Below are 13,188 nucleotides of genomic sequence, written 5' to 3'. Positions count from 1 at the left end.
ATTTAAGTTTTATTAAAAAGTTGAAGGACGAAAGTCGAAGGATTCCTTCTCTTTCGACTAATAAGTAGTTGAAGTTAATATTATTTCATATTTTCAATTTCTTACTTTAACATACATTTTTGTATAAATCATTTATTTGTAAATTAAACTATGCAATTTATTTAAAAACAAAATATTTGTTTTAATATTTGAGAATTTTTCTCATTTTCCAAAATTCATGAGTTCTCCAAATATCCTTGTAAGAAAATATGCAAACAACTTTTTGCAACTAAAAACTTTTTGCAATTTCTTAGGTAGTCAAGTAAATGTATTTTAAGAGTTTTAGTAATAAATACTTTCCAAAGTAAATATAGAATATTGAATTTTAATTATAAACGTAGCATTAAAACTAGTTTTTATTCACATATAAAGTCCAAGACTAAATATTCAAAACTAAAACAAATACAATTTACAATATGTAATAGTTAAATTCTGTACGAATAATTAAATTTTACTAAATAATGTAATATTTTGTATATTTTTATTGTAGATTTTAAATTATTATAGCTCTAAGCTAAAAAATTCAATTACCAATTATTTACCAATAGGCCAGGAATATTCATAAAGTTTTTTAGTTCATTAAATTCATTTAACATTATTTTGAATAGTTATGATGTCAATGCATGAAAGTCTTGAAGATATCAAGATTAATTTAATTGAAATAAAAATTAATAAAATCAAACAGTAATAAAAAAGCGTGTCTATTAGATTGTTAGGAAAGTAACTTCGTAACTTACATGAACTTAAATGTAATATGAACTTTGGCTTAACACATAATTTCTGATATTAACACCCATTTTACACGAATAATTGACATAAAACGGCTTATAAAAAAATGTTCCAAACAATTTGGACATTGTACAAAAGTGTTCCAAAAATTTTGGACACTGTAGAAAATTTTTTTAAATAGAGTTTTGTTAATTTCTCGTGCGAAATATATGTTAGCAATAAGTTTGAACCGTATTAACAACTGATATGAACAAAGCTTATTAGTATTAAAGTTTAATTGTCGACAAAAATTTTTGTTTGGTATTCCTTCAAATATGGAATGTCATAAACAGTATTTTCGACAAATTTCCTTATTTGAGTGTTGCAAAAATTTTTTTTTGTGTAACAAAAAATAAAATTAGTCGATTTGGTTGTACTGACAAAATAACAGTGCTATATTCCGTTACAAAAACACGTTCTTGCAAATTTAAAGTTGAAAATGCATCTTTGATCTTTTGAATGACCAATTGAAACTGATAAAAATGAACACTAAAATAAAGGCGCTGATTAAAGCAATCCACCGAATAACAACTAATGAAATAGCATGAAGATCAAATTGATCCAATACGACTATTCATGTTAATATGAAACGCCTGCCTTAATTCAATTTCAAAACTCAGAATATGGAGTACACATGTTTTTATTGAAAATGTATCAATCACATTAACGCTTTAAATTCTTTCCCTTGAGCAGAAAAGAGGAGTTTAAGTTTCGTAAAAACCAATTTAAGAACTAATTCTATTGACTGAGCAATTGTATTGATTACGCGATGTAGAAACTGAAAAGCCAGAGCACATGCAAAAGATGTATTGCGTATTAAATACTTGATAAAAAGTAAGCAATGCTATAACATTCTATATTTTTTAATTATTGCAACCAAAAAAATTTAAATGATTAATTGATATGATAAATATATCAATTTTGATCACTAATCATAATATTCAAGATAATTAGTATACCAATAAGACTTTAGAAAGTGGTTCAATAAAAGTACAGATTCCCCTTTTTCAAAAAGAACCAAAAACTAAGACCATTTGAAGCCAATTTTTGAAGCCGACAAGAAATAATAAAAAACTTAAAAAATATTTTATTACCATAAAAGTAAGAATACTACTTTCCGAACAGTCCGATATATTAACACTTCCAGAAAAATATAATTGCTTATTTAAATAAAAACTAAACAACTGGACTGTAAATTTATTTGAATTAAATTAGTGATCTTTTTTCTACTTTCACTTTAATTTCAATTTATTAGCTATATTTATATTATTAATTTTAGTTTTATATATACATACATATGTATATATATTGTTTATATTTATTACTTTTATTTTATTACAATAAATTTAACACATTCAAATTTGTAAATATTAGATACTTAAGTAAAAAAAAACATAAAATCTAAAAACTCATTATACATTACATGTTTTATAAAAATATAAATAATTGTTAAAATATAATACATATTGAAAAAATGTGACATTAAGTCCTCAAAAATAGTTAATTCAAATTAAGAAAACAATTAAAATTTTCTCTTCTCAGTGTACTTAACTACTTAAAACTTAACCGAGACTTTGTTATGAATTGATGTATGTGATGAATAGTTTGCATTATTATAAATGCAAAATACATGAAAAAAAAACACGAAATATATTTATAAATATTTAAAAAAAAACCAAAACTGATTTAGTGTTGCTCTAGACATAATCAAAACGCACAGAACTCACAAAAAAAATTTCACAACTGAATTATCTATGTTAATTATAAATTCGTCAAAGTGGTACGAGTATTAACTCCAGAATCAGAAAGACAAGTATCACCGAAACCCTTTGTACATAAGAAAATTAAATCATAAGGAGAGGGACATCTTACAATAAGAGCTCTAAGGTAACACAGCATACCAAAACAGATCTAGGTGAAGTTTACCATGGACTTCCTTCGGAACATAACCTAACCTAATCCAAAGATATATACAGATATGTCAAAACAACATATTCAGATATTATTCAGATATCAAACTCTTCTAAAAGAGGTGACCAAATTAAATTGAAACTGAGTTATCAACTCCTTGTGACTCTTAAACACAATAAATTGCAACACTAAATTACTATGTAATTAGAAGTCATATTGAACATATTATGAAAGATAATAAAAAAATAGTATGTCGAGCTATAAGGAAACAGAAATATCTTAAGACAAAAAAGAGAAATAAATAAAGTTGAGATACACGTTAAACGAAATTTAAGTTATTGTTAAGTCTTATAAAATATAAATTCAAAAAAAAAAAATTACAATTATTGTAAGATTTTTAATACTATAATTAATTTTAAAAACAAACAACAAAAGACGAAACCAATTAAATTAAATAAAAAACTGTCATAAAAAAGTTTTATCTTAAAATTAGCAGTAAAGCAAAAGAAACAAAAATAAATGAAGATTATTATTTAAAACATTAATTAATTGCAAAATAATTGTCAAAGAAATGTAAACGATATTATACTAATGATTTAAGTCAAAAGGTCAAGGATCAATATATAAAATACATCATTTGTATTGCCTATTTTGCAGTAAATAATTATAAAAAAAAAAACCTAAATAATCATATTTAATAAAGTATTTATAAACGTTTTTAACTACCTATACTAAAATAAAAAACAAGGACAACTTGGAAGAAGAAAAAGAAGAGAATACTGATTGAATTAATATTAAATTATTATTGATTAATTCAATAATATTATATTATTATAATTATCATAAAATAAAACAAAAATTTACTAAATGCAAATTATTGAAAAAGTGAATTGAAATAAAAATGCCAGTGTATAAAATAAGTGAAATAAATGTCTTTCAATTTTATCTTATTTATCCAATAGAGAATGAATAAATGGTAATAGTGAGAAAATTTTTAAATTCAAAAAAAATTTCTGAATCAAAGATACTCTGGGACTGACCATACAATATATGACTGTATAATATAATCCGACTGAAATATCAATCATATAAAGTGGTCTTTAGAAAACATTTTTTTTTCTATTCTAAATAGGTGGCTTGTCATAGGACATATTAACTAAAATAATTACAAAAACATATGTTAAAAAAATATAAGTTGGAAATAAAATATAAATCAAAAAGATATATAAGTTAAAAAAAAATGTAAGCTCAAATCAAAACAAGTATAAGAAAAAAAGAAAAACCAGCAAAAAATTAATATTAAAAATCAAAAACAAAATTAATAGAAAAACGAAATAACAAATAGAAGAAGAAAATAAATAAGTGTAGGTAAATTCAAGGGTTCTAATTCTCTTAGATCGGCAACAAACATATGCCGTTGGCTGCTCCTACCATCCACCTGACACCATAGATTCGCCATCACTGTATAGAATGTGAAATTAATGGAAAGGAATTAATTTTCAGTTTATTTATTCCTTTAAACGCTAATTATGAGATCAAAGCGTTATGATCACAAAATATTCTATAATCTAATATAGATAAAGAATAAAAACAAAAGGTCCTTTGAAGTATTTACTAAAATAATTTATTGAGACTAGGAAAATATTATCATCAAAATACTTTCCTAGTATCATTTTTTTATTAGTTTTCTTGTCAACAGACCTTTTCACTATATACATGTATGTAAAATAAAAAAACTCTGCTACACTATAAAAAAAAGGAACATCTAAACTACATAAGAGAACAAACATTTTTTGCAGTTTTGTTGTTTTTTTTTGCGTTTGAATAGTGCGCAAGCGCCAAATAATGAAAACCGCAAGGTTAAATAAACGCACAACAAATAAAAGCAACTTCAGTGGTAGCCACAAAAGTTGACTTGCTTGCGCTTTTGCATTTTTCAACTTCAAGCAAACTGCGCAACAGCCGCAGAGTTGAGAACACAAATAACCAATAAAAAAAAAATACAAGCAATAACCTGCAAATTATACATACTTTACGGATAGCAACGGGCGAACAGCGCTTAAAGCAGAATTCTAAAACATTCTGCATTAAACGAACTTCGAATAAAGCAAGACCATTAAATGAAGAAAAATCTAGAAGAAAAAAACCGAATAGCCGACGCCGACGTGAATAGCCGAAGTAGACCGAATGCTTGAAATCAAGTGCAACATGAAGCACAAAAAAAGTGCATAAACTACATTTTCACAATGTATGAACGTTGATTAGTTTGTTTAATAAACATTTTTATAAATATATTTATACAAATAAAGAAACAATACAACTTACATAGATTAATTCTTTTTTAATTCCAATTATCAAAAGGTTTAGCAAACCTCACATACCATCAAGGTAACGGTAAACTTTACCAAATGGTCTTTAAGAAAACAAAATCTTTTTTGCTATTGTCTTAATTCTCACTTCTCGTCTTAATTTAAACAATTACATTACTTATATTAATTATTTAAACAATAACTTTAAGATTTGTTTCAAAATTTCACTCGGCTAAAATCTTACGACGTCCGCGCAAAAAACTTGCGGAGTCAACACTCGCACAGCTTAAATAAAATAACCGGATATTAGAAATTGTCAAATGTCATAGAGGCGCTACCTAGCGTTAAAACTGAGTAATTAATTACTTCGCAGTGTTGCAATCGTATAAAATACTATTCAATTAAAATTTGTTAAAGCGATGTTCACGCATTGCAATAAAATTTTTAAAATTTTAATAAAAAATTTATTTTGTGCGAATATAAAAATCAAGTACGGCTTTGGGTCAGTTAGTTTAGGAGCGCTGACTCTGAGCTTTACATTTGGCAGGGACGAGTTCGATTCCTGGTACTTGCAGTCTCAAGAAATTATTTACAAATAATTAAATACAAAAATTATTTTCAATATCACTGATGATAGGTATTTGACTATACTCGAAACAGCTGATGGTCAGCTAAAAATTTAATTAATTAAAATAATATAAAAATGAATTTCTGTTGTTGTAGTTCACTACTTTTCGAAAAACCTCTTTAGTAAAATATTTGTTAATACATATTATTAATTTCTAAATATTTTATAATCTAATACTTCATAAAATTATTGATATTCTTTTTAAATAATTTGATATAAAGAAATTCGATAAACATGTGCGAAAATTTATTAATGAAGTTTTCTAGGAATTTCTTGAAAACATTTTAAAGTTATTGAACCAACACGTTATTAACTATTATATATTTTTAGCAAAAGTGAAACACGGTCCGATGTATTTTTAACATGTTCTTTACTTCGCTTTATTAACTATACTAAAAATGAATAATGAATAATAATTACAAAAGGAATATAGAATAATGACAGGCCAGAGTTGCCAGGCAATTAATATTTAAAAAAGTACTTTACATAACAACACCCCCTCTTAAAGTGCTTTTATTATGTGTAAAATATGACTTTAATATTTCATTCCTAATTTCCGTAAGCAATTAACATGCTTTTCTGTAGTGAGTCCTTTGGTAAGGACGTCTGCGGGCATTTCTTCTGTTGGCATATATTTGATTTTAACAGTGCCGTCGTTAACCTTGCTGCGAATAAAGTGATAACGAATATCAATGTGCTTTGTCCGTGGATGATACCTGAAGCTTTCCGTTAATTTTTGAGCGCTTTGATTATCATTAAAGATTTCAATTGTTTTACTTGTAATGCCAACATCATCAAGGATTGCCTTTAGATATAACGCTTCTTTTGTGGCCTCAGATATGGCCATATATTCTGATTCAGTGCTTGAAAGCGCTACTGTACGTTGCTTTCGAGCTTCCCAACATATCGCTGCTCCTGATATAATGAACGCATACCCTGAATATGAACGTCTATCGTTTAAGTCAGCGCCCCAATCAGCGTCAACCAGACCATACAATTCTTCATTGTTTTTCTCATACAATAGACCATAGTTGCTTGTACCTTTAAGGTATCTTAGAATTCGTTTTGCTGCTTTCCAATGTTCCACGTTATAATTTGAATTGAACTGGCTAAGAAAGTTTACAGCAAACGCAATATCAGGTCGAGTTGTAACAGCTAAGTACATTAATGCTCCTATCAAGCTTTGATAGGGATACATCTTCATAACACCTTCATCAATTTTTGTTGGTTTCGTTAACTTAATGTTCAATTCTATGGGAGTCTTCACTGGTTTACAGTCTTTCATATTGAACTTTTCAATGATGCTTTTTGCATACTTCTCTTGTGAAAGAAAAACTTGATGATCGCTTAAATTTTGATGAAACTCGATGCCAAGACAATTACTTACTATTCCCAAATCCTTCATTTCGAAATCATTCGCAAGTGCAGCCTTTATTTCTTTTATACGAAACTTATTATTGGACGCTATTAGTAAATCATTTACATATATTGTCATCAAAACAATGTCGTTACCTTCACGCTTAGTGAATACACAAGGATCCTGTTGTACTGCACTTAGACCCATATTCTGTAGTTTCTTTGTCAATTTCATGTACCATGATAGCCCAGACTGACGAAGTCCATAAAGAGCTTTCTTTAATAAACATACAGGTGACTTACTTGATTTAATCGCCTTTAACCAATGCTGCGCTGTTTCTTTAACTTTTCCACACAATATTGTTGAAGTTTTTCCCACTGGTTTTGATGAAACAACTTTGTTCAGGAATGGTATAAGATAATCGGGAATTTCCATGAAGACACTCTCTTCGAGCTCTCCATTTAGGTATGCTGTAATGACATCCATCTGATGGATCTCCAAATCCATTTTTGCTGCCAGTGCCGCAAGTAGTCTTATAGATGTTGAACGAGCGACTGGAGAAAACGTATCATGAAAGTCTTCACCTGGTCGTTGTGCAAAACCCTTCGCTACTAATCGTACTTTCTGTTTTTCGTCATCTTTAGTTCGAAGCACGAATCTATTCCCAATAACTTTTCGTGATTTCGGTCTTTCGACCACTTCCCATGTTTTATTCTTTAGTTGTGCCACCATTTCGTCTTCTAGCGCTTTTGACCAGGAATTTGTTTCATCGCTTTCAAGTGCCTCCAAAATCGTTACTGGAGTTTGATATGTAGTGAGAAACGCCATTTCACAATCTTCAAAAACAAAAACGTTGTTGTCAGGTTCATCATCTGAATGGTTTTTATCAGCAATTTTTCTTACTGAACTTGTATTTTCGTCTTCGTTGGATGATTCTTCACCATTCCGATTTGACGTGTAATATTCTTTTCGAGGCCTACCGCGTGAATTTGTGCGAATAAGTCTCGGACGACCTCTTCTACGAATGGAGTTTTCTTCTCGCGTATCTGTATTTTCTACAATTTTCGGATTGACCGACAGTTTCTGATTTTCACAATTTTCGAACGCAATATCGATATAATCATTTGTTTGGCAGTCGTTTTTATTGTTAATATAAATGTTTTCGTATTTATTATGATAGATATTTTTGTTTACGAACACGACATCACGGCTTATTGTTATATTTCGTTTTGTAGGTGACCACAGCCGATAGGCTTTCGCTTCGTTTGAATATCCAACAAACATGTAAGGTTCTGACTTAGAATCGAATTTATCTCTAGTCTTATCCTTTTTTAGGACATATGCTTTAGAGCCAAATACTTGAAAATGTACAATAGTTGGCATTTTACCAGTCCACAACTTGTGCGGTACTACACCGTTCAATGCTTTTGTAGGACACCTATTCCGAATATAGCACGCTGTATTTATGGCCTCTGCCCAAAAATTTGGCGAAACTTCAGCTTGTTTCATCATGCAACGGGCCATTTCAACTAGAGTTCTGTTTTTACGTTCAGCAATACCATTTTGCTCCGGCGTATATGGAGCAGTTAAGCGTCTTTGTATACCAAATTTCCTCAAGAATAAATTAAATTCAGAATTAACGTATTCTCTACCATTGTCTGATTGTAAAGCCTTAATTCGTTTACCCGTAAATGTTTCTACTGCTCTTTTGTATTGCTTAAATACATTTAATACATCGGATTTTTGTTTTATAAAATATACATGACAATAGCGTGATTTGTCATCAATAAATGTTACGAAATATTTTGCATCCGAATTTGATGCTGTTCTCATTGGTCCGCACACATCACTATGCACGATTTCTAATAAGTCACTTGTTCTAGTTTCTTTACTCTTAGGAAATGGTTTTTGTATTTGTTTTTCACTAATACAAATTTCGCAAGTCGGAAGTTTTTGTTTAGGATTTAATTTTAATCCGTGTACTAGGTTATTACTAGCCAATTTTTTAAGATCGTTTTCATTTATGTGGCCCATTTTCTGGTGCCACTTTTCAATGTCACATTTTTCTTCAGCAACTTGTGCAAAATGATTTTTATTTTCAACAATAAAAAGATTTCCACATCTTTTCGCTCGAGTTATAACCTTCTGATATTTGTCCAATACGATTGCATCTGAAGGGCGAAAATGCACTTCATATCCGCTGTCTACTATTTTTGATACAGAAAGTAGACTTGTACGCAAGTCCTCGACATATAGAACTTCTTTAAGATCAATGTTATTATCACGACCGTATACGTCTACAGTTATTTTCATTTTACCGACGCCGTTTATATTTGTTGTGTTGTCGTTTGCTAAGTTAAGCACTTTATTCGATTTTTGAAAGTCTGTAAAATATTCACGGTTTGCACTTAAATGGGCAGTACATCCACTATCTAGGCACCAATAATTTTCTTTTATTGAGCTAATAAATGCATCTTCAACATGATAGCTAAAATTATTGTTTACAGATTTTTCCGAATTTTTCAATTGCGTGTTATTTTCAGCTTTTGCTTTATTTTTACATTCACGTGCAAAATGTCCGATTTTGCCACAATTAAAACATTGTTTGTTTCGTTTAGAATCACTGTATCGTTTGTTTTGTTTTGCGTTTCGGCTTTTATTTCGATTTATGTATAGAGAGTTTTCATCACTATGTCTGTCTTCTTTTGTCCTTTGCGATTCAGCTTCTTCTAATATTTTCACTCGAAGTATGTCTGGCTTTGGCAGCTCGTCGCGTGTTTCTAACGCGCACCTGAAAGTATTAAAAGAATCGGGTAGGCTATATAGGAGCAGTATGGCCAGAAGCTCATCCCCGATGGTGACGTCGATTTCCTTTAATTTCACCACGGCTTCAAAAAAATCGTTGAGGTGCTCTCTAACCTTTTCACCCTCCTTCATGCGCGAAAGTGCAACCTTTTTCAGCAACGTCGCCTTGCGCGCAGGCCCTTTTGATGAATATGTGGCTTGTAGTTTCATCCACATTTCGTTTGAATTTGTGCATTCTGCAATTAATCTTAATTCTGATGCACTTACTGATAACATTATATCAGCACACGCTTTCTGATCAAAGCTGATCCATTTTGCAGCCGCTTCGCCCGTTGGACACGACGCAGTACCTTCGACATATGACCATAAATCGTTTTTTATGAGAATAGCTTTCATTTGTAATTTCCATGTATCGTAGTTTTCCGCGTTAAGCGGTTCAACTCGAATCACCGTTCCCGACATTTGTATACACGTATTAAATCTACTTTTTATGTGCACGTGCTTTTTACTTCGCAGTGGAAGCGTGCTGGGCCCATAACCTATTATATATTTTTAGCAAAAGTGAAACACGGTCCGATGTATTTTTAACATGTTCTTTACTTCGCTTTATTAACTATACTAAAAATGAATAATGAATAATAATTACAAAAGGAATATAGAATAATGACAGGCCAGAGTTGCCAGGCAATTAATATTTAAAAAGTACTTTACATAACAACATTAACAATACACACAGGGGTTTTTATTTGAAAGAGTGAATATATTTAAAATCTCTAAATTCTGCGCTATTGTACTTTACAGAAGTCAGCTGATTTTAGCTTTTGTTTTAACATTTTGGTTGAGGCTATATAATTTTTATACTGACAAATGAACAAATGACATTAGCAGAATTTTTGCATAACATGCGTGAAAGAGTACGTTCAGTGATTTACTTACGAAATTTGTCGTTTTTATTACTTTGCGTAAATATCACTATATGGTCACAAATGACTCATTTAAAATCCATCATTTAAGTGTTTACATTTGTTGTTATTCATTTGTTCATATTTCAAACAGCTGATTTGTCAACGTGCCAGTCATTTCGATTTTTGGCCTGTACCAAAAAAAATGTTGGTTGAAGGTAAAATATACTTTCAAACCTTACAATATAAACTGAAAACTTATTTTTAGCTTCGACAAAGTACTTTTTAGGAAGTATAAGATCCAGAAAGAGGTGCATCGTTTTCAAGGAAATGCAACCATCAAACATTTATTTACATTTTTTTGTAAATATGTCAAAAACAAAATGTCAAAATGTCAAAATGTCATAAAAAAACTGTTAGTTTGGATATGTTCAATGTATTAATTTGCATTTGGAACTCATTTATACAAAATGATATGAAATTTTGTATTCAGAAATCAGTCACTTGATATTTTTGATACAAAGCGGTCATTTGAGGCCAGTGTAAACACCATACCAAGGAAATTGGTTTAATCAAAAATAAAAGGTGCTTACTAAAAACCTAAATATGTTTCTATATTTATATATTTATTTTTATTAAAATACTTTGCTTTTAGTGATAATAATCTTTTTATTCACAAAAGAAGCAACGTTTTCAATATATTTTCAGACAATTCGAGTATTCGATAACCTCTGCTCATTGTTTTAAAACATTAATTTAAAACATTTAATTTTTTTAGTAATTTTTTGTCGATTCATTCACTATCACTATCTTCTATATCATTTAGCAGAAATAAAGGATTGATTTCATATACAAAGTCACCTGCACCTCTAAAATCCGGCTCTATGTTTTGAGTGTTTTCTTTGTATTGTGCAAGTACGTCATCAAGAATATTTGAAACAGTGTTCCCACGCATTAAACCTTCATGCACATATCTTATAACTACCGGATTTTCAGACAAATTTAGAATTTCATTCATATCATTTTCTTCTTCAATACTTGTAGGAATGAAAGTGGAATTTTGATCATATTCGGAAGGTAATGGACTCTCATTAGAAGAAACTTCATCCTGATTGTCATTAAATGAATTATAATCAATACTATCATTATTATCATTATGGTTGTCGTCAGATGGCGTGAAAAGTGTTATACTAGAGTTAGATGTAATTGGAGCTAGATAAGAAGAAAATGCTTTTTGAATGTTCTTATCAAATTATCAATTAAGGAAATTACTCAAATTTGATGTATTAAAGTTATGCTCATCATCGTTAGAATCATCACCATCATCGGTCTTGCTAGTATCATCATCCGAATCTGAGCTGTCATCTGTATCAAATATTGTAGTTATAAACTCATAGTTTTTAACGGAAACTTCTTCTTGATCTTCCACTTCACCTTTTATATCTACAAAATATATAACGTATATCATTATAAGTTTATAGTTAATAAACTACGATTATTACCATGATTATTTGTCCCAGTAATATCACTAGTAGTTGAGATTTCAACAACTGATAAGGTTTCATTATTATCTAACAATTCTGAAAGAGAAGCAGTGTAAATTGTATTTATACCTATATGAGTAGTAAGTTTCCATAAAAACAATCTATTTCAGTACCTGCGCTAGTGTCGTTCTCTCCATTTAATCGATTACTATTTAAATTGCTTTCTATTGCTGTCAAATTAATATAACACGTTAAGTACATTAATTATTAAATTACTAATTACTCAATTACCTAAAGAAGAATCGATTAAATCAACTATAGCTAATGGATTGCTAGTACCTCCATCGGAGTTCATTACCAGTTGTGGTGAACCTAGTTGTGTGTATGGGATAAACTAATGATTTCATGCTCAGTAATTATAATAATCAATTTTGCTTACTTGGTATTATGTTTTTCAATTCTCCAGAACACACAGATATATCTTCAATCCCAACTGCGCGAAATTCAGTTGCTGATAGCCAACTGTTACCCAATGAAGCTATCAAGAAAATGGAATGCTTATTAGGCATATGAAAATAATAACCATAGCTGAATTTACCAGTACTAGGGTTAAAATTTTCTCTTGATTCATTACCATTATTATCTAAGCCAGTGAATCCATTTTCTGATTCACTATTATTCGGATACTGACACGATTTGCGTTGAGACATATTACGGGAAAATTGTATTTACATTTACATTTACTTTCAATCTTGTTATTATTAAATAATATATTAAATTATGTAAAATAAAAAATTAAAAATGTAAAAAATTATTAATAAAAAATAAAAAAATGGATGCTTCTTTTTCTGCACAGAGAAAATTTCTACTGGCTTTATATAAAAATATTAGAATTGTAGTCAGAATTGTACACGTTATGACAGCTTTCAGGCATATGAACAGTTCACAGTGGTGCAATTAATTGTGAATACTATAAATTAATTTT

General features: G+C 29.5%; 2 protein-coding genes across 5 annotated transcripts in view; both read right to left on the bottom strand.

Moving 5' to 3' along the window:
* Positions 1-5,327, bottom strand: part of LOC119671448 (TATA-box-binding protein-like) — a 162,243-nt gene extending 156,916 nt beyond the window's left edge. For all 3 annotated transcript variants that reach the window (XM_038082082.1, XM_038082084.1, XM_038082085.1), the window contains exon 1: positions 5,044-5,327. The gene's annotated coding sequence lies outside the window, so the exon portion shown is untranslated. The remainder of the gene's footprint in view (positions 1-5,043) is intronic.
* Positions 5,328-11,409: 6,082 nt separating this feature from the next.
* LOC119674617 (protein PFC0760c-like) lies at positions 11,410-12,983 on the bottom strand. 2 transcript variants are annotated; one of them, XM_038085774.1, is made up of 7 exons: positions 12,838-12,983; positions 12,643-12,741; positions 12,495-12,575; positions 12,377-12,433; positions 12,222-12,299; positions 11,992-12,162; positions 11,410-11,931 (listed from the first exon to the last, which is right to left on the bottom strand). In XM_038085774.1, exons 1-7 carry the CDS (start codon positions 12,911-12,913, stop codon positions 11,513-11,515), a joined length of 981 nt encoding a protein of 326 aa, XP_037941702.1. In that variant the 5' UTR covers positions 12,914-12,983; the 3' UTR covers positions 11,410-11,512. The 2 variants fall into 2 exon arrangements, with proteins under 2 accessions (XP_037941702.1, XP_037941695.1); XM_038085767.1 differs by having other exon boundaries at positions 12,802-12,982.
* Positions 12,984-13,188: the final 205 nt, after the last annotated feature.

The sequence above is a fragment of the Teleopsis dalmanni genome, chromosome 1 (genome assembly GCF_002237135.1).
Source record: "Teleopsis dalmanni isolate 2A chromosome 1, ASM223713v2, whole genome shotgun sequence".
NCBI lineage: Eukaryota > Metazoa > Arthropoda > Insecta > Diptera > Diopsidae > Teleopsis > Teleopsis dalmanni.
This window is presented reverse-complemented; position numbering and strand designations above follow the sequence as displayed.

Excerpts from the sequence above, each read along its gene's own strand:
- LOC119674617 (XM_038085767.1), bottom strand. The coding sequence starts at position 12,913 with ATGTCTCAACGCAAATCGTGTCAGTATCCGAATAATAGTGAATCAGAA. Across the intron at positions 12,742-12,801 it reads AAATTTTAACCCTAGTACTG|CTTCATTGGGTAACAGTTGG; the intron begins GTAAATTCAGCT and ends TTTTCTTGATAG. Across the intron at positions 12,163-12,221 it reads TACTGGGACAAATAATCATG|ATATAAAAGGTGAAGTGGAA; the intron begins GTAATAATCGTA and ends TATATTTTGTAG.